Source organism: Papio anubis, chromosome 12 (genome assembly GCF_008728515.1).
Source record: "Papio anubis isolate 15944 chromosome 12, Panubis1.0, whole genome shotgun sequence".
Lineage (NCBI taxonomy): Eukaryota > Metazoa > Chordata > Mammalia > Primates > Cercopithecidae > Papio > Papio anubis.
Window position 1 is genome coordinate 82,099,253 of NC_044987.1, and position 25,123 is coordinate 82,124,375.

General features: G+C 33.7%; 1 protein-coding gene across 3 annotated transcripts in view; it reads left to right on the top strand.

The window, feature by feature from the left end:
• Positions 1 to 25,123, top strand: part of GAS2 (growth arrest specific 2) — a 174,895-nt gene that overhangs the window by 77,847 nt on the left and 71,925 nt on the right. For all 3 annotated transcript variants that reach the window (XM_021925950.2, XM_003910117.4, XM_031653386.1), the window contains 2 exons: positions 10,452 to 10,593; positions 21,742 to 21,805. In XM_021925950.2, coding sequence (XP_021781642.1) covers positions 10,452 to 10,593; positions 21,742 to 21,805 — 206 coding nt within the window. The remainder of the gene's footprint in view (positions 1 to 10,451; positions 10,594 to 21,741; positions 21,806 to 25,123) is intronic.

The following is a 25,123-nucleotide window of genomic DNA, read 5'->3' on the forward strand; positions in this document are numbered from 1 at the left end:
GAATTTTATCAGACATTCAAAGAAGAATTGGTACCAATCCTACTGAAACTGTTCCAAAAGATAGAGAAAGAGCGAATATTCCCTAAATCATTCTATTAATCAAGTATTACTCTAATACCAAAACCTTGAAAGGACATAACAAAAAAAGAAACCTACAGACCAATATCCCTGATGAACATAGATGAAAAAATGCTTAACAAAATATTAGCTAACCAAATTCAACAGCATATCCAAAAGATAATCCACCATGATCAAGTGGGTTTCATACCAGGGATGCAGGGGTGGTTTAACACGTCAATAAATGTGATACACCACATAAACAGAAGTAAAAACAAAAAACATACGATCATCTCAGTAGATGCAGAAAAGGCATTTGGCAATAATCCAGCATCCCTTGATAATTAAAACCGTCAGCAAAATTGGCATAGAAGGGACATACCTTAAGTTAATAAAAGCCATCTATGACAAATGTTTTACTGATCAGGGAAAAGTTTAAAACATTCCCCTGAGAACCAGAACAAGATAAGGATGCCCACTTTTACCTCTTGTATTCAACATAGTACTGGAAGTCCTAGCGAGAGCAGTCAGACAAGAGAAAGAAATAAAGGGTATTCAGGCTAAGCACAGTGACTTACGACTATAATCCCAGCACTTTGGAAGGCTGAGGCAAAAATAGATCAATTAAAGGACAGGAGTTGAGACCACCTAATAGCATGGTGGCTGGTAATCATCCGTTATCAAATTGAGTTCTTCCTAATCAGGAGGCTAAATTCGCGGAACCGCCAGACAGGAGTCGGTTAATCAAAATAAATCCTCCCTCAACCGATTATTATGATCATTTTTTTTTTTTTTTGCGCTCAAGGGCATTCAGATTATTGAAGAGGAAGTCAAACTGTCGCTTTTTACTGATGATGTGATCATATACCTAGAAAACCCTAAAGACTCCTTGAAAAAACTCCAGATCTGATTAATGAATTCAGTAATTCATACAAAATCAATGTACACAAATTAGTAGCACTACGATATACCAACAATGACCAAGCTGAGAATCAAATCAAGAACTCAACCCCTTTTACAGTAGCTGCAAAAAATAATAAAATACTTAGCAGTATACCTATCCAAGGAAGTGAAAGACCTCTACAAGGAAAACTGCAAAACACTGAGGAAAGAAATCATAGACAACACAAGCAAATGGAAACACATTTCATGCTCATGGATGGGTAGAATTAACATTATGAAGATGACCATACTTCCAAAAGCAGTCTACAAATGCAGTGCAATTCCCATCAAAATACAATCATCATTCTTTACATAGCTAGGAAAAAAAATCCTAAAATTCATATGGGACCAAAAAAGAGCCTGCATAGTCAAAGCAAGACTAAGCAAAAAGAACAAATCTGATGGCATCACATTACTTGATTTCAAACTATTCTGTAAGGATATAGTTACCAAAACAGTATGGTATGGTATAAAAATAGGGAAATAGACCAATGGAACAGAATATATAACCCAGAATAAACCCAAATACTTACAGCCAGCTGATCTTCAACAAAGCATACAAAAACATAAATTGGAGAATGGACACCCTATTTCATAAATGGTGCTGGGAAGACTGGCAAATCCCATGTAGAAGAATGAAACTGTATCCCTGTCTCTCACCTTATATAAAAGTCAACTCTAAGATGACCTGAAACTGTAAAAATTCTGAAAGATAACATCAGGAAAAACTCTTCTAGACATTAGCCTAGACAAAGAGTTCATGACCAAGAACCCAAGAACAAGTGCAACAAAACAAAGATAAATAGATAAGACTTAACTAAAAAGCTTCTGCCCAGCAAAATAAGCAATCGCCAGAGTAAACAGGCAACCCACAGTATGGGAGAAATATTCACAAACTATGCATTTGACAAAGGACTAATATCCAGAATCTACAAGGAACTCAAACAAGACAGCAAGAAAAAAATTGAATAATCCCATCGAAAAGTGGGCAAAGGACATGAATAGAAAATTCTCAAAAGAAGATATACAAATGGCCAACAAACACATGAAAAATGCTCAACATCACTAATTATCAGGGAAATGCAAATCAAAATCACAATGTGATGCCACCTTCTGCAAGAATGGTCGTAATTTAAAAATAAAAAAAAAGTAGATGTTGGCCTGGATATGGTAAAAAAGGAACACTTTTACACTGCTGGTGGGAAATTAAACTAGTACAACCACCACGGAAAACAGTATGGAAATTCCTTAAAGAACTAAAAGTACAAGTACAATTTGATCCAGCAATCCCACCACTGAGTATCTATCCAGAAGAAAATAATTCATTATATGAAAAAGACACTTACACACACATGTTTATAGCAGCACAATTTGCAATTGCAAAAATATGGAACCAGCCTAAATGTCCATCAACCAAAAAGTGGATAAAATGTGGTGTATATATATATGGTGTGTGTGTATATATATTATGTTATATATATTATGTGTATATATATCATGGAATACTATTCAGTCATAAAATAGAGTGAAATAGTGGCATTCACAGCAACCTGAATGGAGTTGGAGACCATTATTCTAAGTGAAGTTACTCAGGAATGGAAAGTTATAACTGGGAGCTAAGCTATGAAGATGCAAAGGCATAAGAAAAATATAATGGGCTATGGGGACTTTGGGGGAAGGGTGAGAGGGGGTCGAGGGATAAAAGACTGCACAATGGGTGCATTGAACACTGCTCAAGTGATGGCTGCACCAACGTCTCAGAAATTATACCTAAAGAACTTAGTCATGTAATGAAACACCACCTGTCTCCCCAAAACTATTGAAATAATAATAATAGTAAATGTTACAATCTTTCTGTTACTCCTCATTATGAACACTGAGATTTCTATTTAAATTTTTTTGATAGCCTCACCAATTGACTAATTTTAAAGTGTAGAACTAGACTTTTGGAGGTTTTAAGAAATTAATCTCAGTGTGTTCATATGCAAACGATTAGTTGGGAGAACACAAGCTTTTAATAGTTGATGATGATTCCATGTGGATGGATATATAAATTAGGCACACAGTATAAAAAAATGGAAGGAATGCATTTGTTGTCAAACTTCCTGTACTTTCTCCTTTGGGAAGCATTTGTTGCTTCTCAAACTATCAATGACATAGTAACCTTTTTTGCAGACATTATTTTAAAGCTTTGTTAAGGTATAATTAACGTGTAACAAAAATTACATGTATTTATGGTGTATTTGTGATGTTTTCATATATGTGTGTATTGTGAAATGATTAAATCAAGATAATTAAAATATTCATCACCCCACTTACTTTTTTTGTGATGAGAACATTTAAAATCTTCTCTGTTAGCAATTATTGTGATACATTGTTATTAATAATAGTCACCAGGTTGTACAATAGATCTCCAGCACTTACTCATACTGGCTGACTGAAACTGTACCCTTGACTAGCATCTCCCAAGACGTCAACCCCTTTCTCCTACCCTTGGCAATCACCGTTCTCATCCCTGACTTTATGAGTTCAACATTTTTAGATTTCACTTATTAGAGAAGCTTTGAGTTCACAGCAAAAATGAGTGGAAAGTACACCAGAATGGTATATTTGTTAACAGTTATTGAACCTACGTTAACACATTGTCACCCAAAGTCCATAGGTTTTAGGGTTCACTCTTAGTGTTAAACAGTATGTGTTTTTACAGATGACATGTATCCAATATAGTATCATACAGAATGGGTTCACTGACCTAACAATTCTGTGTATTCTACCTTTTCATCTGTCCCTCCCTGCTGACCCCTGATCTTTTTACTGTCTTCATGGTTTTGCCTTTCCAGATTGTCATATAGTTGGAATCATACAGTCAGTAGTATTTTTTAGATTGGCTTCTTTCACTTAGAAATATGCATTTAAAGTTCCACCAGGTGTTTTAATGGTTTGATAGCGCCCTTTTTTTTTTTTTTTTTTTTAGCACCAAATAATCCATTGTCTGACTTTACCATCGTTTCTTTATTATTCATCTGCTAAAGGATACCTTGGTTGTTTCCAACGAATAGAACTGCTATAAGCATCCATGGGCAGATTTTTAGTAGATAATGTTTTCAACTCCTTTACATAGTAACTTTTATTGTCCATCTTGTAAGCCTGAGGCTTGAGGACTAGGTTTGACCTTCATTTCAAACATTAGTTTATATTACGCCAGAGATGATTTCAGATAATTCAAAATGCTGTACTTATTTGCCAACTTTGTCAGTTAAGTGATTAATTTCATGATTTCAGAGGAAGAAGGGTGTACTAAAACTCTGCTATGAGAAACTTGTTTTATATTTCCTTTTTATGCATGTGAATATTCCTATGGCATTACAGCATGAATATTGCACTAAAATTTTGATGTAAGATGTGTTCTATATAAAGTGGAATTTATCTTGGAGACAGAAAAAGGAGAAAGGGTCAATTTTGGATTCAAGCTTACTGTGTTCAACTGTCCTAAATCATAGCTCACTGCTTGAGGCACAGGGTCTTACTGGAGAGTCCCCAGGAGAGGGTTAGGGTACCACAAAAGTTTTTTTTCCTTTTAAAACATTTCTATAATTTTTATCTTAAAGACTATATTTTCATCATTTATCAAGCCACTTGGTTGTTATAGTTAGACACCTTGATACTATGAATCAGGAAGGAAATAATTTTATTGAAAGAGATTATTTTTCTATTAAATATACAGTGAAACTAAAAGTAGCAAGGGGATACAGGCAGAAACATTAATTTCATCATGGAAAGGGTGACTTTATTGCCTGCCTATTTGAACAGTACACTTTATATACCCTTTGGAAAAGAAAAAACATTAGTTCTTGACAAGCCTCGTGTCTTCATTTATCTCTTCTGTTTTATATCTCAAATGTCTACTTGATGTAATCAAGGGGAGTAGTATGACTTAAACTTTTGTGAAGAATGAATTATTTAAACTACCAGTATTAAATTTTCAGTTCACACAATACAAGGGAACTAAAGATACCATTCTCTCAGTCTTTTTTCTTCTGACTTGAGTAGGTGAAAGAGAATATATGATTCTTGATTTTAATGCTGCCTGGACAAACATTTGGGAGATAAATCAAATGTTGAAATATATTACCTTCAAGGCATTGGTGGGCTATCATGGAACAGTTGAAAGTGTAGGAGCATAAGAGACCAAATGATTTGTTTTGAACTGTGCATAAGCTCAGTTTCTTCATCTGGAAAATGGGGCTTCTCTTACCTACGCAATTCATTTAGTGGTGTTTTTTGAGAATTAAATAGGACAAGTCATATGAAAGTAAACGTTGTATACCTAGAGCACTGAAGGCACTTACAACACGAGTACCCTCCTCCCCACTCCCACCATAACTTTCAGGAAACAGTAAGTCAGTACCCCGTGTATGTAAAGCACCATATTTGGCACTGTGGCAGTGTAATGCTAAATAAGATCCTGGTTCACCAGATGCAGATTATTACAACATTATAAATAGAATTAGTTATGAATGCGCTTCATGACACCATAACTAGGACATACTGCAGCATATATGTACAATATTTGAAAATGATTTTCATGTTTGTATGTCTTAGTAACTACACCCAGGGTAACTACTGGATTTGATGGGAGTTGAGAGACATGGAGATGATTTAGGAGGGAAGCTAGTCAGGCAGTCAAACACCACACTTTATAAAACTCCAAATTGTAGCTTCACTGTCCCCCCATGAATGTGATGTCTAATATGATAGCCACTAGCCACATGTGGGTATTTAAATTTAGGTTGATAAATGAAATAAATGCTTAAAAGTTCAAATATTCAATAGCCACATGTGGCTAATGACTACCATATTGGTTAGCACAGATATAGGACATTTTTATCAATGTAGAAAGTTATATTAGAAAACTATTCAGAAGCTAAGGTTCAAATTTAGGGTAAAGATAAGAAGAAGTAAATTATTTGGCAGTCTATTTCTGAATTCTTATATCCATAATGGAAATAATGCAATGTTGGCAAGAAAATATGAGAGAAGGAAATCAGAGATATTCAGTATGTTTTTACTTGCATTGATGACCTTTTCTGAATACTTACTAATACACTTTAATTAATTTGCACCCCAATACACATAGTCAATGGGGTGTACATCTTGTTTTATGAACATCATATAGCAGAGGAGACTGAAATATAGATTTTAAGTACATTTACCAATCATAGCATGAAGGGAAATATAGCTGAATTTGAACTCAGGTAATTGGACTCCAGAGCCCTACCTGGCAACTAATCTGAAAAGCAGTGGATTGAATTAGTAATAACAACCTTTAGAAGAAAATTTAATTTTTTTCTATTTATTGTCACCCATCTTGGTTGTTTCCTGACGGGAATGGGAAGGGCCCTTTTGGAATGCATAACTGTTCTCTTATAGGTCAATCAACCAATCTATCAGTATTTTAGAAGCTATAAGTATGTATGTTGGATTAATCTTGTTGAGAGATAAAATCAGTAGAGTCTTGATGTTAGAAATTTTACTGTTCATCCTGTTGACTGCTTGCACACAATCCCAATAGCTTATTGGTAGTAACTTCTCATTTTGCTAACACAAAATATTGAATCCTACACTTTGGACACTGTTGTACAATATAGCATGACTCTTGCTAGTGAGTGAGTGAGACTAAATTTCTGTCCAACTTAGGTTCAGCTTGACTGTTTTCTATTCATTATTCATATTCAGTAACTTTCAGAAAAGGTTTGAAGGTATTAGATTTTTCAGTTACGCTTTTCTGAATTTCTGGAAGGCATTTTATGCATGGTTATCCCATTAACTTAGTGAATTTTGAAGGCCTGGGAACATGTCCCTTGGGGATGTAAAACTTCTAATACAGAGTATTTGGTCCTGTTCTCAAGTCGATTATGATCTAGTTTGAGGAGGCAGTCTAGCATTCATTCATTCATTCATCAATTCGTTTTTGAGAACATAATATTGTCTAAAAAAACTTTCCTGAGTAAACGAAGATAATATATAATTTAAATGTTGTAGTTATTTGAAGAATTGAGTGGTTAATACTGCTCAATATGCTCAATAAAACTAATATGGAAAACATATCAGGTGAACTATTGAAGGTTCTCTTTTAAATTCCTGATGAGCAGAGATCCTTATTTCTAGTTATATGTGATGGACTTGATAGGACTAATGAGTGTGACTTAAAAAAATCCTCAAACAAAATGTTTTATATGGATGAAAATTGGAAGCTTCTATTCACACTGTTTACTACTTTCCAGTCTTCAGCTGGCATGGGAACACTCAATTTAACAGCTCTTCCTCAGAAGCAAACACCCCATAAATTACCTAAATGCCAAGTAGTTAGATCAAGGTTACTGCTAAATTCTTCTACACTGGGAATTCCCAAGTTTTTCAGTATCAATAGCCAGCATCATTTTATTTGTCTTAAAATGACTTTCCCATCTTCCAGTACGATTGCATTGAATTTTAAGTAAATAGTGAGATTCTGGCATATGATAGGTACATGACTTTGTAAAGGAAAAATAAATGCTATTTTCATTTACACGCTTAGTGGTTGTCCTTGTAAATTCTTCAAGAGTGGGCTGAATGATATTTGAGGGCTTGTCACTTGTGCCTGTTCTTTCAAAATGTACCCCTTGGTGGATTAAGTGTCAAATCAATCTCTTGCTTCTTCAGTGCAAAATGGATATTTTGTTCCTTTTTGCCACATAGATCATGTACCTCATGTCATTTAGCAAGTCTGTAGCTATGTGACTTATTTTATACTTCCTAGATTACAATTTTTACTTGCAAACTCATATTGGTTTGAAGTGGTTTCACATGTAGTTTTTCCTGCCCACCAGGGATACAGGTGGTAGATCTTAAAGTGACTCATTGTTTGGATTTAATTATGTTCTTTTCTTAAACATAGTTTTTGCCTTATTCGTGTCTTTAAAAAGCTTTACCATCATCTCTTGGAGATTTTATTCAGCAGATTTAAAAAAAATATGTTTTGGCTGACATAACTTGCCTACTACTTTGATTTTTTTTAATTTGGTAGTATTGATAAAACATAAAAGACACTAAAAATCCTATTACTTGTTTTGGAATTATATAAAATAAGTAAATGTTCCTTGATACATCAATCAATTCCTTTCCTCAAAGGCAGTTACTATCAATTAGGGAGGTCCTTCTTGAATTATTTCTAAATCTACATTCTATAACTATGTAAATATTTATATATGTATCACAATATATTTACATGCAATTTAACTTTATATATGGCCAATTATATTGCATGTATATACACACACACTAATGTGTACACATGTATATACATCATAAAATGATACATTATGGAACAAATATCTGTTTGCAAATTTGTTTCTGCTTAAGAGTATATTCTGAACATATTTCTGGTTCAATACATGTACATATGTTGTACTTTTATGATTATATAGAGTTTCATTGTATTTATATATTATATGCCATTCCACTAGCTCTCTTGATGTGTTTTTGTTTTTTTCCTATTCAATCAGTGTTGCAACAAATATACTTGTACATATATTTTAATCATGAATGCTATTTTATGTGTAGAATATATTCTTAGAAGTGAATTGCTAGACTTAAGGAATTTATATTTTAATTTCAATACATGCTAATTAATGCTTATTAATACGTTACAAGGGAGACATTATACTACACTATTTCTGATTGTTTTTATAACTCATCTAGGAAAGCATTCTTTTGAAAGCTATTACTTGATATCTGGGCAAAATCATTTAAGGAAATATTGTTATATAGGTAACCCTGTATATGGTTTATATAGCTATAGTGCTTGAAGTATATATCTGTGTATTTATGCAGAAACTTTGATTGCATCTATCCTAAATCAAATTCAAGTTGCAACAAAGAGATGGATCTTTGAGATTAGACAGACATGCATTTTGAGTGATGTAGTAACTGAATGTTTTAAGTTGTTATATATAATCAAAAAATCCCTGGAACTCTAGTAAGAACTCTAGTAAGAGTTGCATGTTGGCAGGACTTCACCAATCCACCTTAGCCACTATTTTATTTTTTTATAACCATCCTTGTAAATGAGTTCAACAATCAACAATATTTTGGTTGTATTTAAGGGTTCACTGTGAATATAAGAAAGATTTTATAAATTTAAATCACAGAGTGCTTCTTCTTTGATTTTTTTGCTTGTTGAGGCAAAGTCCTATGTAGCCCAGCTCACCCAAAGGCATGGCTCATTCTTTCACATCATAAAGAATTACATTCTTTAGTTTCATGGAATGTCATGGAAATAAGTTATGTTCTATTAAAGAAAAAAGATAACACTTGGTATGGTTCCAAGGGAGACTTCCTGCTTAAAATTTTACGAGATGGTTAACAGAAAACTCTATCCAGTTTCACCCCCACCCTTATCTTAAGCACTTTCTTATCCCAGAATAGAAATGATGCAGAAAGTAAACAATGTATTTCAAGGTCGGATAGCAGAGTTCAGACCAGAATTATGTTTGTATTATATGCTATTGCTATATCCTGTGGTTTAAAAGAAAATAGTCTGGAAAAAAGTCTGTAGAATGTTAGATTTTTGATAGAACATCTCACTCTGTCACCTAAGTTGGAGTGCGGTGGCATGATCAAGGTTCACTGCAGCCTCAACTTCCTGGGCTCAGGCAATTCTCCTGCCTCAGCTCCCTGAGCAGCTAGGACTACAGGTGCACACAATATCTGGCTAATTTTTATTTGTAGAGATAGGATATACTATGTTGCCCAGGTTAGTTGCAAACTCCTGGACTCCAATCTTCCTCCCTCGGCCTCCCAAAGTGCTGGGATTACAGGCATGAGCCACCACACACAGCAAATGTTATCATTACATTATTTTTAGCATTTCCCTTTCTTGGTATTGATGATTGAGAATTGTGATGTTAAATAATTCCGCTGCTCTCTTTTGACTTTATAATAATTGTGTAATTTTTACAGTATGTGTTTATACCTGTAAGAATGCAGGTGTATATATGTTATATGTATATCATATTCATATAACATATTTGTGTTTCTCCCATTCCTCTTTCACCAATGAGAAATACATTCATAAGTACTTTGTGAAAAATACTGATAGAATGCTTAGATGAAAGGGAAGGCCATAAAAATTATAGAAGAGAAAGAGAAGCGGCAGCCCGAGCCAAGAAAAGTACTTAACTATCTTTCCTCCTAGGTACGAAAAAGAAAAGGATATGTGCTTGCAGGAACACATTTTCAGTCCCTTACTGCCAGGTTAATTGCATAGCATTATATTTCCTTTCTAGGGTTCTTCACAAGCCTATTTATTGGCATGAGGTCATTCCAAAGCATTTTGTTGAAAACATGTTTTTAAAACATCATTGTGCTAACTTTGACAGATTTCTCCTAGAATGAATTTCTTTATTTTTCAGAATCTACCATTGAAGAAGATCCCATGCAAAGCCAATGCACCCTCGGGCTCCTTTTTTGCCCGAGACAATACAGCAAATTTCTTATCCTGGTGCCGAGATTTAGGGGTGGATGAAACATGTCTATTTGAATCGGAAGGTTTGGGTATGTATTTCCTTCAGAATTTTAGTTGATAAGATACTCAAGTTATCTTTTGTCTTTGTCAGTATAGCCATCAAAAAGTTTTCTGTATGATGTCATTTTGCAGATTATCAGCTTAAAAAGTCTGAGTTTGTTGAAAACTTGCAGGTTTGCTGCTAACTTGATACTTTGAAAATAGAAAAATGAATATGCCCTCTTACTATTGGTTACCTCATGGATACAAGAATAGAAACAGAAGTAGCACAATTCTTTCCAAGCTAAATATAAGGGCCATTAGTGTAAAACTCTGGGTATTTGGAAAACACAGGGCCAAATTTTACCCCCAGACTTTGATCTGGATTAAAGGGTAGCTGTGCATGTTCTAGCCATAGAGAGCACTCTTGTCTGTTCACCTCTACAGCAGTATGGAAACACTATTGCCCATAAGCTCTACCTTTATTGAAACTACAGATAATTAATTCATTTATTTATTTTTTAGTGAGTTAAAAATCAGGCAAGAAAACAAGAGATTGATATCATCAAAGATGTTGAATTAAAAGACAGATACCTTAGTGCCTACACCTACTGAGATAACTGTCTAGATTTCTGTAGTTGTGTTCTGATTGGATTTTGGCAAAGTCACTTCCAAATCGTAGAATGAGCTTATTTCTTTGGAAGAAAACATATATTGGAGCATTCAGTGTTTCAATACCACTCCATATACTAGGATAAAATGTTGAAACTTTCCTTGTAGGCTCCACCACAGTATAACTCGAATATGTAAAATAATAGAACTAAAGGCTCATTTTTGCAAAATGCAACCAAGTTGAGAAAGGAGACATCTAGAGAAAAAAATCTTTGCTTTCTTTTTGCCTGAAGCCTTAAAAAGTCGACTTAATAGGTCATACAATACAGAATATTAATATCAAAGTAAGCTGAGCATCCTTCAGAGAGAACAAGTATACAAATTACCTTCCAAACAGCCAAAATGCCTATTGCCCCTAGGCCCCATTCCCATGCGTAACCTAGGAAATTTATGGAAACAGCTGAAATCTTACTCATTTTATCTGCTTAAGGAAATCTGTATTTGTTCTCAGAGGAGTTGGTGTGATATGGCAAAGAAATACCATCAAGTTTCTGAAAATTCTCTTAGCAAAGATGGGAACAGCATAAATTTAGCCTGGGGGAATATTCTAGACCTGAATTTAAAAAAAGGAAACAGAATAATCTCACAGTAGTCTGCTGTATACAATAGTGTGCTCATGAAATGCTCAGTAAATAAATCAGCTTTTGATTATTATTACCATTTCCTCATATCAAAGTAAAAAAATTTGGTGGAATATGTGTGTGTAGATAGATAATACCTGTTTTTCAGTCCTGTGGTTAATTTACAGATCAATTTTAACTTTCAGGTTTGTAGGAAACCATGTGAGTGGCGGATTATAGGAAGGGGGTATAGAAGAATTATTTGCACAATTAAATAAAATCACTTACAAGATCTGGTAAATGTTAAGATCTTGTAAAAATATATAGCCATAAAATCAAATCTTAGTAACAAGTAGTACACTCTGCACGTGTGGACAATTAACATCATGATTTAAAATTCTACAGTGCCTCTGAATTGCCAAAGAACAATCACATGGAGAACTATCGTTAATTTGCTAGTCTATTCATTGTACAATTTTTCATTAAAGAAGTATTTTCTCAGTGATTACTATATGTGAAATTGGTTAATAAAATCTATGAATGTAAATATGGTCTTGTCTTATTTTCTCATTGTCCATGACTTCTTTTGTTATTCGAACTAATAAAATTTTCCTGTGGACACCGAAAAGAATCCATCTACTATTAAATCCTCTCTGCTAGAAATAGCACTATAGGTGAAGGTTCTCATGGGTATTTACTTTGATGGCTTTTAAAAACCCCATTCAAATAATAATACATTTTACCCTAAAATTATAAAGTTTAAAGCAACTTATATAATGACCCTGGTACATAAATGCATATTCTGTAGCAAACAAAATTATGTCAGGAAGAACTTTTAGATGCCCTACTTCTTCGGTCTGTTTGAAAAAATATATTCTGACATTATAAAAAGTCCGTAATTTATATTATATATATATAATTGTACAAAAATTTTTGTACAATTTTTAAAGATTATAAAAATTTAAAAATCATTTCTAAACTTATCAGTACCAAGTTAAATTAATTAGTTAGGTTTTCCAGTTGCTGCTCAATGAAAAGATACATTTTCAATTTCTCCTGCTCAGAATAGAACCTGAAGTGATATATAATAGGCTCTAAGGATGTAATAGAAGGGGGTCAATATTATGGCATTGACTTTAGGATTAGTCAGAGAAAGGAAACAGCTGTGCTCATAGATGTTCATGATAATCAGGAGGAAGCACAATAAGAAATTCCATTTCCACAAGTGGAACCCTTTCTCCTTGTTTTCATCATCATCATTATTATTATTATTATTATTATTATTATTATTCATTGTGGGTGAGGAAGAGATTGAACCGCTGCTGATGACTTTGGACTCTACTTGCAGAATTGACTTTCTTGCAACAATAACACTGTGTCCTCTGCTTGATGTCTTTTCACACTTCACTTTTGAAAGGAAATTTAGGGCAAGGCTTTTTTTTTTTTTTTTTTTTTTACCTCAAGATTTCATTTCAGTGGCACAGAAGATGAAGCACATCCTTTGTGTCCTAGTGTTTTGAACAGCAAATAAAATGAAAAGATGCTCTGATGAACGGGAAAAAAATGTGTTTGAATGATAAAGTAGATCACTGGAGAGTGCGTATGAAGAGGCTTCTGTGTTTAGCTGTTCAAAGGTCTTTGCCGGCATAAAGCATCCTTATCTTTGTGGCAACTGATATGCTACCCTCTGTTGCAGTGCTTTTTTGTACAAGTATTTGTCAGAGGATCTTGATTCACAACTCACTGTTCTCTTTTCACAACAGCTAATGACAAGAAACCTCAGTGGGTGAGGGAAGGTGTGCAAGGGATGAACTGGGGAGAATGGAGAGCAACTAATTCCATATGTTTATGTCATGCTTCTTGTCTTTTTTATGCTTGGCAGGTAACTTCCTATGCCACATACAGGGTTTAACCTGCAATTTATACTCTGTGGCATACTTTAGAGATAATTTTTCCTCTGTAGAATGTCCGTTCTTAGATCATATGTTCGCTACATCCTGAACTGTTTCAGAAATAAACCTATAGAAAAGTGGACATGAAGAACCTATTAGCAAAAGACTTATAAAAATCCAATTAAGATATTAAAATGTTGGACACTTTAGTAATAAGGTAGATGTGAATAAAAGCTATGAAAAAATAGCTAAATTAAGAAAATTATATAGTTAGTATTGGTAAGTATATATTATATCAGAATCTTCCATATATTGCTGAAGAAAATTGGAAATTGGCATGCTTTCTTTGGAAAGCAATTTGATATTATATATCAAAGACCTCAGAAATATTTATACACTTTGATTAAGTTCTTCTGCTTCCAAAAATGTATTAAAAGGCAATTAGTAGAGATAGGAACCAGAATGTCTACTGAAACATTAACAAAAAATAGCTGGAACCCATGATATTTGGTAGCAGCTTAAACAAATTGTAGTCATCCATAGATACCATCCAAAGATAATATTCTTGAAACTATTTAAGGATATGGGAAATATGATATATGATTAACATGAGGTCACCCGTTTGTGTCTATATGTAACAATAAAATTTAATATTCAGACTTTGAAAGAAAAATAAATAGTAATTAGGTTGTAAATTATATCATTTTCTTTAATTATCTATTAACAAACAAACTTAAGATAGTGAACAATTATGGCATGTAATCTGAAACATGAACAATTGATTTATATTATGCAATTGGACCAATTAGCCTAGAGATTTATTGACATAAAATTTTATCCATCAGTATATTAAAAGGATTTTTCACATTGTTGAAGTTAAACTGATATTTTAAGTGATTACAGAATTCTATGTTGTATCATAACAAAGGTTTTTGTGTGGTCTGCGGAGCATGTTGTAACCAGAAGGGTCTACGTATAACCTTCACTCTGACCCTTGCTGTTCAAACCATGTTGACATACAAGTGACAAGAGAAACATTTCTTTTCATTACTCTGATATATTAAGATGAACAACAGTTTCATTCGATTCCTTTAAAATATTTAGGATTGTGCTTTAAGGTAAAAAGATGAGCATAAATATTTTGAATTCAGAAGTATGTAGTTGATCAGTCTATAAACAAAATAGACCCCAATAATTATTTCATAAGGAATTAATTTTTAGTGTAGAGTTAAAAAATATATATCTATAGAAGGCTCTAGGTGTGAAAGCATTTATATTTTCAATTTCACCAAAATGTAAAAGTTATTGGACTATATTAATGAATAATCTTGCTAACAGTAAATTTAGTAATTTTTCAAATGTTCATTTAAATAAAAAATTTAAGCACGTTTTCTAAAATGATGTTGAGTGTTTTTATGGGGCTCATTTTTACAATTTAAATTAAGATCAGAAATCTATACTTTATTTTCAAGCTTAAAAAGAGTTTTCAATTATGAATCATAAAATTGATGGTTTTATGTCATTTTTTACTAAGATATTTTGAGTAACCATTTTCTTAAATTACTGCTAGTCTTTCTGTACAGTTTATTATTTGTAATTTACATTGGCCTATCAATTTAGAAATTGTCAAGTTAACTTTTTTTGCTAGAAATTTATTTTGTTTTATTTATATATATTCTGGTGAGCTGGGAGCTGGAGAAAAAAGGAATGGGGAAGTACTTTAAAAATACACACTTTTTTTGCTTGCTATAATTGTGTCAATATCATTATGTTATTGGATAATTATAGGACTTGGAATCCAGTGACTATGCTTCATCTATTTCTCTGAGAAAGAATCTACTCAACAAGAAAAGGGTTTGCTATCTGCGGTGTAGCATGCAAATGTGTGTGATTTGTTTGAGTATAACTTTAAAAACTTTTTATTTTCTGTGTTTGTGTTTGCTGTGTGGTACTGTCTTCTTCTGATGCATCATTCTGATGAGGAATTTTATGAATATTTTGTTTTGTTGAACATTGGCCAGCATTTTGCTTCAGAGCCAAACATTGTCTACCTGAAGTGAAAAGGTTTGTGTGTGGATTTTTAAATACTAGCATTTTCCATTTCATTTCTTAAAGTCACATGTTGCATCAGAAAAAGAATCTATGCCTGCCTTTAAGTGTTTGATAAATCACTCCTTATTCTTGTTTTTGTCTATACTGAAGACTATGAGAGTATTTTTGTGGAAAAAAAGCTATATTACTTTTGTTAGTATTAATTTACAAAAATAATTTCAGGCTATTCATTCAGCCCTGGATTATTTATATTCATTTATTTCCCAGGATCATTTTCTTTTAGACTTTTTGCTTTTTAACACATTTTGGTTTTATGAAATTTAGCATTTGAATTCACTTTTACTCTGGAACTGAGAAAACTCTTTTCAAATCTGGCCCTCTCCCCTATGCCAGGGAAGATGCAGGAGGGAGCAATTAAATCCCTTGCCCAATGTTACACAACTTTTAAATGGCCCAGCTACAGTTTGAATTCAACTCCAGTCACCTTCAAAAATCATGCCCCATCTGTTATAGAAACGTATACTTTGTCTGCATTCATTTTAGATGTTATTAGAATTATTTCAAGCAAAAGGAAAAAATATACAGCAACTTAGAAAAGACTCACCTCTCATTACTGTTCTGAGTGATGGTGGCTTAATCCATTATTTTAACCTGGGCACTGGGTGCTAGAGAAAGAGCATTCTTTCTTCCAGGATATTTCTCAACTCCGGGGCAAAGGCAATGAAATACGTTCTACTCTGTAGGGTTTCCATTACTGATGAGATTATTAATGGACGCTCCTTGTTCAAATGATTTATATGGATGCCATATTCCGTTTTAAATCATTTTTACTGGTGATTCTGGGAAATGTGGATACTCACACATATGATTATTGAGCTTGTGAGATTCTTCTTTGTTTGCTTTTTCCTTCTTCTCGTTAGCCTCAGATCAGTTTTATAGCCCCCAAATTACTATCCCTATTTGACACCTACATTTAACCTCACAGATTTTTGTGTGGGTCTTACTCAGAGTGACATGACACAGAAAGTAGTTTGTGACTGTCTTCACTTTCTTGGGAAGCATGAAAGTTTTTATGTATCTTACAGATTCTGGCAGGAGAGAAATGCCTATAATATTTATTAAGGGCTAATCCAACATTCACATTATTTCCCCTCCATTTATCATTATCATCATCATCATCATCACCACCACTAACACCATTGTTATCCTTCACATTTGTAGAGCATGTTACATATATCAAAGCACACTTAAATATTTTCAGCAAAACAGATGTAGGAGTTATAACCACTATTTATTATTATAACATTGATTAATACAGTACTTATCAAACTTTATACACGCATCACCTGGAAAATTTGTTTAAATGTAGTTTCTGATTATTAGAGCTGGATAGGGCCCCAAATCTGCATTTTTAACAAGCTTCTGTGCCATGCCAATACTGTTGGTCTGTGGGTCACACTTTAGTGCAAGAGAGTAACATTTATTGAGTGTTTGCCAGGTACGAAGTGTTCTTAACTGTATGGTTACCTTATAAAGAAGAGCAAGTAGAAAACATGGCACTTGTTGAAGAAATTAGCCTTAAGTAGAACCCAATTCTTCTGACCTCTAGATTACTATTTCTTCTACAATACCACTCTCCATGGCATATTAGAAGCAATTCTCTACTCTGGGAAAGTAGGCAGTCATTAATTTATGATATTCTTATAAGTGAACAACATTTATCTAAAAGTATATTTTTCAAGTTTCCTTACTAAACAAAAGGTTAAAAAGCAATTTTCTTCAACATTACCATTAATGTTATAACCTCTAGTTATAAAGAAACCAAATAGACAACACAATTTTTCATGCTTTCATTTCTTTGCCCATCTGTTAAAACTTAATATATTTAGCTAAACTATACATTCATGGTCCAATGCATTTTATCCTTGCAGATTCTGTGACATTGAAATTCTACCCTCTTGCTTTAGTAGAAGGCCTCATTTTCTATTCCTGGGGCTAGCAGCATTCCATTTGACATTTGATGCCCATGAGATTTTTTTAATAGAATCTAGGTTATGAGATTGAGTCTCTTGCCACATATTTTTAGAATGGAAACCTGTGTTACTTTTCCCAGAGGTGTTTTACATTATGCTTTTCTTGAAATGGTTTTGATTATTTAAAAAGAAGCCGCCAATGATAAAACCATTTGTGTAATAATCACCATTGACTAGAGAGCTCTTTATTTGTTTTGAAGAGAATTTGTTCAGAGGAAAGCTACAGCAATCCTCTCTTCTACCCCTAACTCAAAGCAAAAGACTTCGTTAATGTTACAATGATAAAGTGGGGAAAATTTCTCCTACTATAAATTTTAAAGTAACTAGACGCTCTTTTGAAAAAGATAAATGATGAAATGTGCTTAAAATGACTAGTACATATGACTGGATGCAAGGGCTTTAGTACAAACACAATACAATGAAAGTTCCCTGTCTAATCATCTTGATAAAGGTATACATTCAGTTATTTTATCTTCTAAAATAGATAATACATAATCAACATAAATAATTACTAAAAGTGAACTCTACTAAATTTAATCACAAAGGAAAATTAAAGGCAAGATATTTGGTGTTTCAGAAACTGATATATGTCCTAATGCAATTGTTACTTGAACTTTATACTTAGCATCAACTTGTAATCGCTGAAGGATATCTGCTTTATATTTTATATGTTGGCCAAATTGACTCATTTGACATGAAATTTTATTAAATTTAAAATTAACTATATCTGATATAATATAAAAGATAAAAATTTAATGTATACTCATTATAACAGAATCAATTGAAATTACATCTCATAACAGTAATCTTTTCTTCATTCCAGAGTTTCTTTCACTGTCTAGTAACTGACACATTATGATGCACACAAAAAAAGTGCCTATGGGGAAAAAAGTGAATTAATGTTAATCGACTAAACCAAGTAAAATAATAATAATGAAAAGAAAAAATATAAAACTAACATTGGGCAGGTATTCTCTATATGCCAAGTACTGTGCTAAGCATAACAGTAAATATTATTTTGTTTAATCATCACAAAAATATTATGAGGTGGGCATTATTATTTTCCTGCAGAAAAATGTGATTTTGTAGAATAACCTCCCAAAATAACATGACCAGCAAATATTAGTGCTCATACTCACACTCAGAGCTTTGTGGCTTGAATTACACAGCCATGATACTCTTTTCTTCTATTAACTTTAGTTTAGAACTTGCTCTAGTGCCACAACAAAAGTCACCTTTTTAGTATAATATAGATACTACATACAGACATTTGAATTTAAATTTTATAGCCAGAAGGTAAGAGTGCTTGGTTTTGCAATTAAATATTTGCATGATTTAAATTCTTTCCTTTTCCAAAGATGCTAGGTAAAACGTTAGCCTTTATTCAGTTTGTTCAGCATCACAACCCCTATCACCACCACCACATAACCATCATCTTCCTTGTCTTATAAGGCATAGTAGTTACTAAGGCCTTTCTCTGTTTTAAGTATTGAGCTAAGTTATGCAACTCTACAGATCTATCTAAGTCATTGCTTACTGGTCACCAATCATTCTTTTTTTTTTTTTTTTTTTTTGGTCCATTAGTGGCCAGGCTTGGTATATTCGTTATTTGAAAAGCTATTAACGTGTGAGGTAATATTACAGATGTGCTTTAAAGCAATGTTATTGCTTTATAAAAAGGCGATAGTTACACAAAAAATTGAAAGTAAAACACCATTTTTCTGTTAGCATTTTCCTAAGAAGTGATACTGGGGAAGAGGTTTATCTGTGTTAAATTTTAATGGGCTGATTCTGTTAAGGAAATAAAATGGAGAATCATGCAGTTTCTTCTCAGTTTGCCAAACTGATTTTCTAATGAGTCTATGATAGAGTTGATATTGAGTTTTGGCATGCAAAAGCTGTTTTAAATTGGTAAATGAAGAAGCAAAGAAATACACAATATTGATGCATCCTACATGTGAAATTGTCTTTCTTATAGCACTCACATTATTATTTTTCTTCAGAATGAATTTGATTTTCCAAATTAGTACTCAGAATATGTACAGTAAGTTGGTTAAAGAACCATTATTATCAGGTATTACCTTTTATAGTTGGTTATTAGTAGCACATTGACATAATTTAGTCAGTTAACTAATAGTTTTTAGATTTTGACACTCTTGTCATCAAGAAATGCATGACATTGTATCCAAAGCTCTTGATGCTACAGCCACTGCTTCACACAGCTTTTACTTAGGATGAGAGCATTAGCTTTAAAAGTCCTCCTCTCCTCAGTTTTTATATACTTTTTTCTCCCACTCAAAACTCCCTTTTGTTATTTTGTACCATGGATATGTTAAAAAAAAAATCTGAATCAGAAAAAAATTGATGATCTAGACAGGAAGATCCATTTTCATTTGTTTATTTCTGTTTTGTAATATGTGTTATTGTTCTCTGTATGAAATTGATGACTGTGTGATATTACAGCCCTTAGGTTGCTATGTGCTGGAATTTATTTAATATGCTAAACCTTATGAAGTTGATATCATTCTAGCCACAGTCAACTTGTAGTACATTTGAAACTGGAGGTAGTAAATATCTTCATTTTAAACCCTTTTAATTAAAAGTAATTAAGAATTCCCTAACTAGGACTTTGTGACAATTTACTAATGGTCATCTGAATCTAAAATTTGTGTTATCAGTAATAGAAATATCTTGCAATTCAGATTTTCCATAATTAGTTGTAGGATTTAAAATTTAATGGAGGGATTAGAATTCTGGTAGGATTCAAATTTATTTTAAAAGCTTTAAAATGTCATTTTATAACCAAATAATAATACATTTGGATGTCTCCCTAAAACCAAATGAAATCACATACTTTTACAATCAGGTAAAAGTGTTTATTCTATTTACTACACACACCCAGCAAATTCCACTGTGCTGTCACTGGATCAAATATTGCCACTACCATAATCTGTAGAAAGAAGGAATTAGAATATTTAAGTTGAGTGAATAGACTAACTCTGGCAAGTTAAATTATTACAGAATTCTGTGTTTAAGAATAAAGGCAATATTCTCTTTTTCTTAAAGTCTATCAATAAACAATCAATAAGCTAATATTTTCTTTTAGAATATTATTTATCAGTGTAAGACTATTCTCAGTGCAAATTTTTTCCAATCTCTCTTATCTTTATTCAGTGCTGAATAAAAGAATATTGTAAAAATCCCCACATTTTGCTTAAAAAAGAGAATAGTACGCTCTTTTACATGCTCTTCTTGTAGGCTTGACAAAAACGTTACTGAATGTCTATCAATAAAGCAAATGCACTAATTAATCACATTATAATAGAAATATCAATTCAAAGTATAACCTCCTGATTTGCTTTTGTGACGGGCAAAACTGGCTGATGGTGCATTGGTACATATTTACAAAATTCAGTCAGTTGAAACTGTTTCTTTCTAAAGTATTATTTAATCAGATTTGATTCGAAGGGCACATGAAGTGACAGGGTCTCACTTTGACATTCATCTTTGGAGAATAACAAAAGAATGTAGTATAAAATGTTTATCCTTATTTCATTTTTTTCCTGCTAAAACCACTATTGGAGGTAGGCCCATAATATTAAAATGGCTAGCCCTTGCTCCATAGTTGTGTTTTGTGTTTTTAAATATCAATTATTGACAGATATCATAATTACAGCTACCTAGGTATCCAATATTGACTTACCAATATTAATTAATTGAAGAAAACATTTTTAGGGTGAGATTTACCTGGGGTGAGAGTTCCTGAGACGAATAGCTTTCAACAGGAAGCATAGGCAGAGTTTTGAGAACAAATTTAAACTTTTAGTAGAGCCAGGTGAATTGAGGAATGCGATGGGTTCTATGACTGTCAGAATGAAGACTAGATCCTTTCCTGGGAGCATGAGGGATGAGGGTCACTGGCAAGCCAGTACTGTTGAGCTGCTTATTCCTTCTATTGTAAAGGTGTTTGCCTCTGTCTTGTCTTTCAGTCCTCCACAAGCAACCCAGAGAAGTGTGTCTCTGTCTGCTAGAGCTTGGCCGGATTGCAGCCAGGTAGGTCAAACCACTGCAACTATGTCACGACATAGACGATTTCAGCATCCAAGCAACACAGAAGCTTGCTGGCTTTTCATTGCTAATGTTTAACCTGGATGTTGAGAAGCTACTCATTCGCGAATGATAGTATGAACTTCTTTAGGGCAGCAGTTGACCAAACTAAAAGTGTGCCACCAATATTCTTAACCTCAAGATCTTGTTGTCAAAGCCACTATGTCTAAGCATTTGCTAATATCATTTAATAAAATACATTTTCCCTCCAAAACTTTCCTGGGGGTGGGGGAGGACATTGTACATGCAGTTTTATATGACAGTTCTCCTTAGTGGAAGTCTATTCCCATATTCTGTCTATCTTCCTCCTCCTTAACCTCCTAGCTTCCTGTTTACTTTTTAATAATTTTCAGCCTCCCTTTTTATTCCTTTTTTTACTTTCCCTCATTCAACATTTTGCTCTTTTCGTTTCCACTTCTGACTGGGATGATAGTTTTAAAATTATCTATGTTTTTATTAGAAAAAGATATAGAATGTTATCCTTATGTAGAAGCCTCTTTGAAACCTGTTTTTTCCTGTAGGAAGGCAAAAGAAGAATTAATTGCAGAAATCATAGCTAAATAAGCAGAGGAAGGAACTCTGTTAGCTAAACCTACTTGCTTTGGTTTCATGTTTTCCCATTTATTATATTGCATATACCATCAGACAGGGCTTCTGGCCAGTCCGTGAAGCCCAAAGAACAGGAAATGAAGATACAAATGTTTGAAGAAGTCTTGATGCAAATTAAAAATTTAAGATTAGTTAGAAAATGGTTTCTTATCCACATCTCGGTATACTTTTAGGGTTGAGATCAGATGAACAAGTAAGATAAAGTGAGAACTAACACTGAATGAATATTCTCAAATAATTTATTAATAAAATCAAGAAAAAAATGGGTGAGCACACCAGCAATTTACAACATGGCTAGAAAACTTGCTGCCAATTAATAGACCTTTCTTTGATCCAATAGAAAATTAACCTGTAATCAGAATGTGTAACCTCAAGTTCTTTATATCATCATATCAATACAATCTTCGTGAATTGTGCATCGGGTATAAATTTTATTTTGCCACAATAATTGGGTGTGCAAAATATTGCTTTAATGTTTTTCAATTCAAATTGAGTATTTTTGAGTCTTACCTCAACAGGGAGTAAAAAAAACAATTTGAGACATGTGAAGATATTTCTATTTACCTCACACTCTTCCCAGTTAATTGTGGGAAGGCCTCTGGGGGAGAACTCTCTAGTCTTGGTGCTCTCAGATATCCACTGCACAGGCAGAGTTCAAACTTGTGGCATCTGGCTGTTTCTTAGGACTTCATTCTCTATCATTGCTGCCACATACTTGGGTTCTGTGAAGGGGCAGGATAAAGATACACCTCTTGCTTCTAGGACCCTGCCACACCTACTCCCCCACCAAACCTTGGGGCTTCTGGCCTGGAAGACAAATGGCCTTGAGTCAAGTGAAAACCAAGGACTTAGCATCTATCGCTTAAGAAAGGGGAAGTTGGCCGGACGCCAGGGCTCACGCCTGTAATCCCAGCACTTTGGGAGGCTGAGGCGGGAGGATCACAAGGTCAGAAAATCGAGACCATCTTGACTAACAGGATTAAACTGCCTCTACTAAAAATACAAAAAACTAGCCGAGCGAGGTGGTGGGCGCCGTAGTCCCAGCTACCCGGGAGGCTGAGGCAGGAGAATGGCGTGAGCCCGGGAGGCGGAGCTTGCAGTGAGCTGAGATCGCGTCACTGCACTCCAGCCTGGGCCACAGAGCGAGACTCCACCTCAAAAACAAACAAACAAAAAGAAATACAGATTGTCTAGAGTTCCTACTTAAAGAGAGAGAAAAAAAAAAACCTTTTTGTTACTTAAATATTCTAAATATTTCATCAGATAAGCATCTTGCTTCTGAAAGTTGTGATACAGAAGTAAACAGACGGGGTTATTCTATCTCTAGAATTAGGTGGGATTTATAAATTTTCCTCCAATTTTAAGTTTATAGCATTTGCCTTATTTCTGGATTTTATTTTATATATTGTTATTATGTATTATATTCCATGAGCACTCTGATTAGGGAGGCCGCTGAGTAAACATTTTAATCATAGACAAGCCATCAAAGAGCAAGACAAGCTGCCCAATGATAAAATGCCTTTAAGGATCACCTTTCCTCCAGCTCTGAGTCTGACATAAATTGTCCCTTGTTACAGGATGTACAACAAATTAAAATCTTGGTAAATGAAAGTGAATTATAATGGCCTTGTCATTTTCAAGGTGATACATTATATGAAGGGTTCCTCTCACCCAAATATTTTAAAATTGTGATTTGGGGTTGTTCCATTTCTGACCGTGCTTCATTACCATGCAACCTGATAAAAGCAGTGATTATTCACTTTACCAAAAAATAAATTATGGATTTTACAAAAGAAGATCCACAAGGATTAAGATACCCCTTACATTTGCGGATCACTAGGTCAGGAGATCGAGACCATCCTGTCTAACCCGGTGAAACCCCGTCTCTACTAAAAAAAATACAAAAAACTAGCCGGGCGCGGTGGCGGGCGCCTGTAGTCCCAGCTACTCGGGAGGCTGAGGCAGGAGAATGGCGTAAACCCGGGAGGCGGAGGTTGCAGTGAGCTGAGATCCGGCCACTGCACTCCAGCCTGGGCGACAGAGCCAGACTCCGTCTTAAAAAAAAAAAAAAAAAATATTTAATTTGCAGATTTGGTCTTTTATCTTCTTTACTCGTTTGGATGGTGTGAAGTATTGTGTACTTCCAGCAATAAAAATATCCTAATGAGTTATTCATGGTGCTACTGTTGTTTCAGTGTGTGACGTGATGGTAAACAGTTGAATACCAGTAGGATAGATTGAACATTTAAGTAAGAATGTCTAGGTTTCTCTCTGGATACATTTAAAGTTTTTTTCATTTTGATGCAAATTCAAATGTGTTTTACAAACAACAACCCAATAAACCCAGATCTTACTGTTTTACCCCTGTGTTGAAGCATAATTAGTTGAAAGAAAAAAGGGAAATTTCTCTTAATCTAATTTTACTCCTAAATTTTGCCTTCCATACATTAAACTTACATCTAAATGCTTAAATTTGTGCTTCTCACAAACCCGTAAAGGATTATACAAATTAATAACTTAAAGCAGTTTTAGGCAGAACTAGAACTGATTTTGGGAGCACTCTCAATAATCACAACAGTAATTTGCACACAGAGCAGATGAGTTTAAACCTTAATGAAGTCTCCAGTACAATATTGTGAGTTTTGTGTTTTTCAT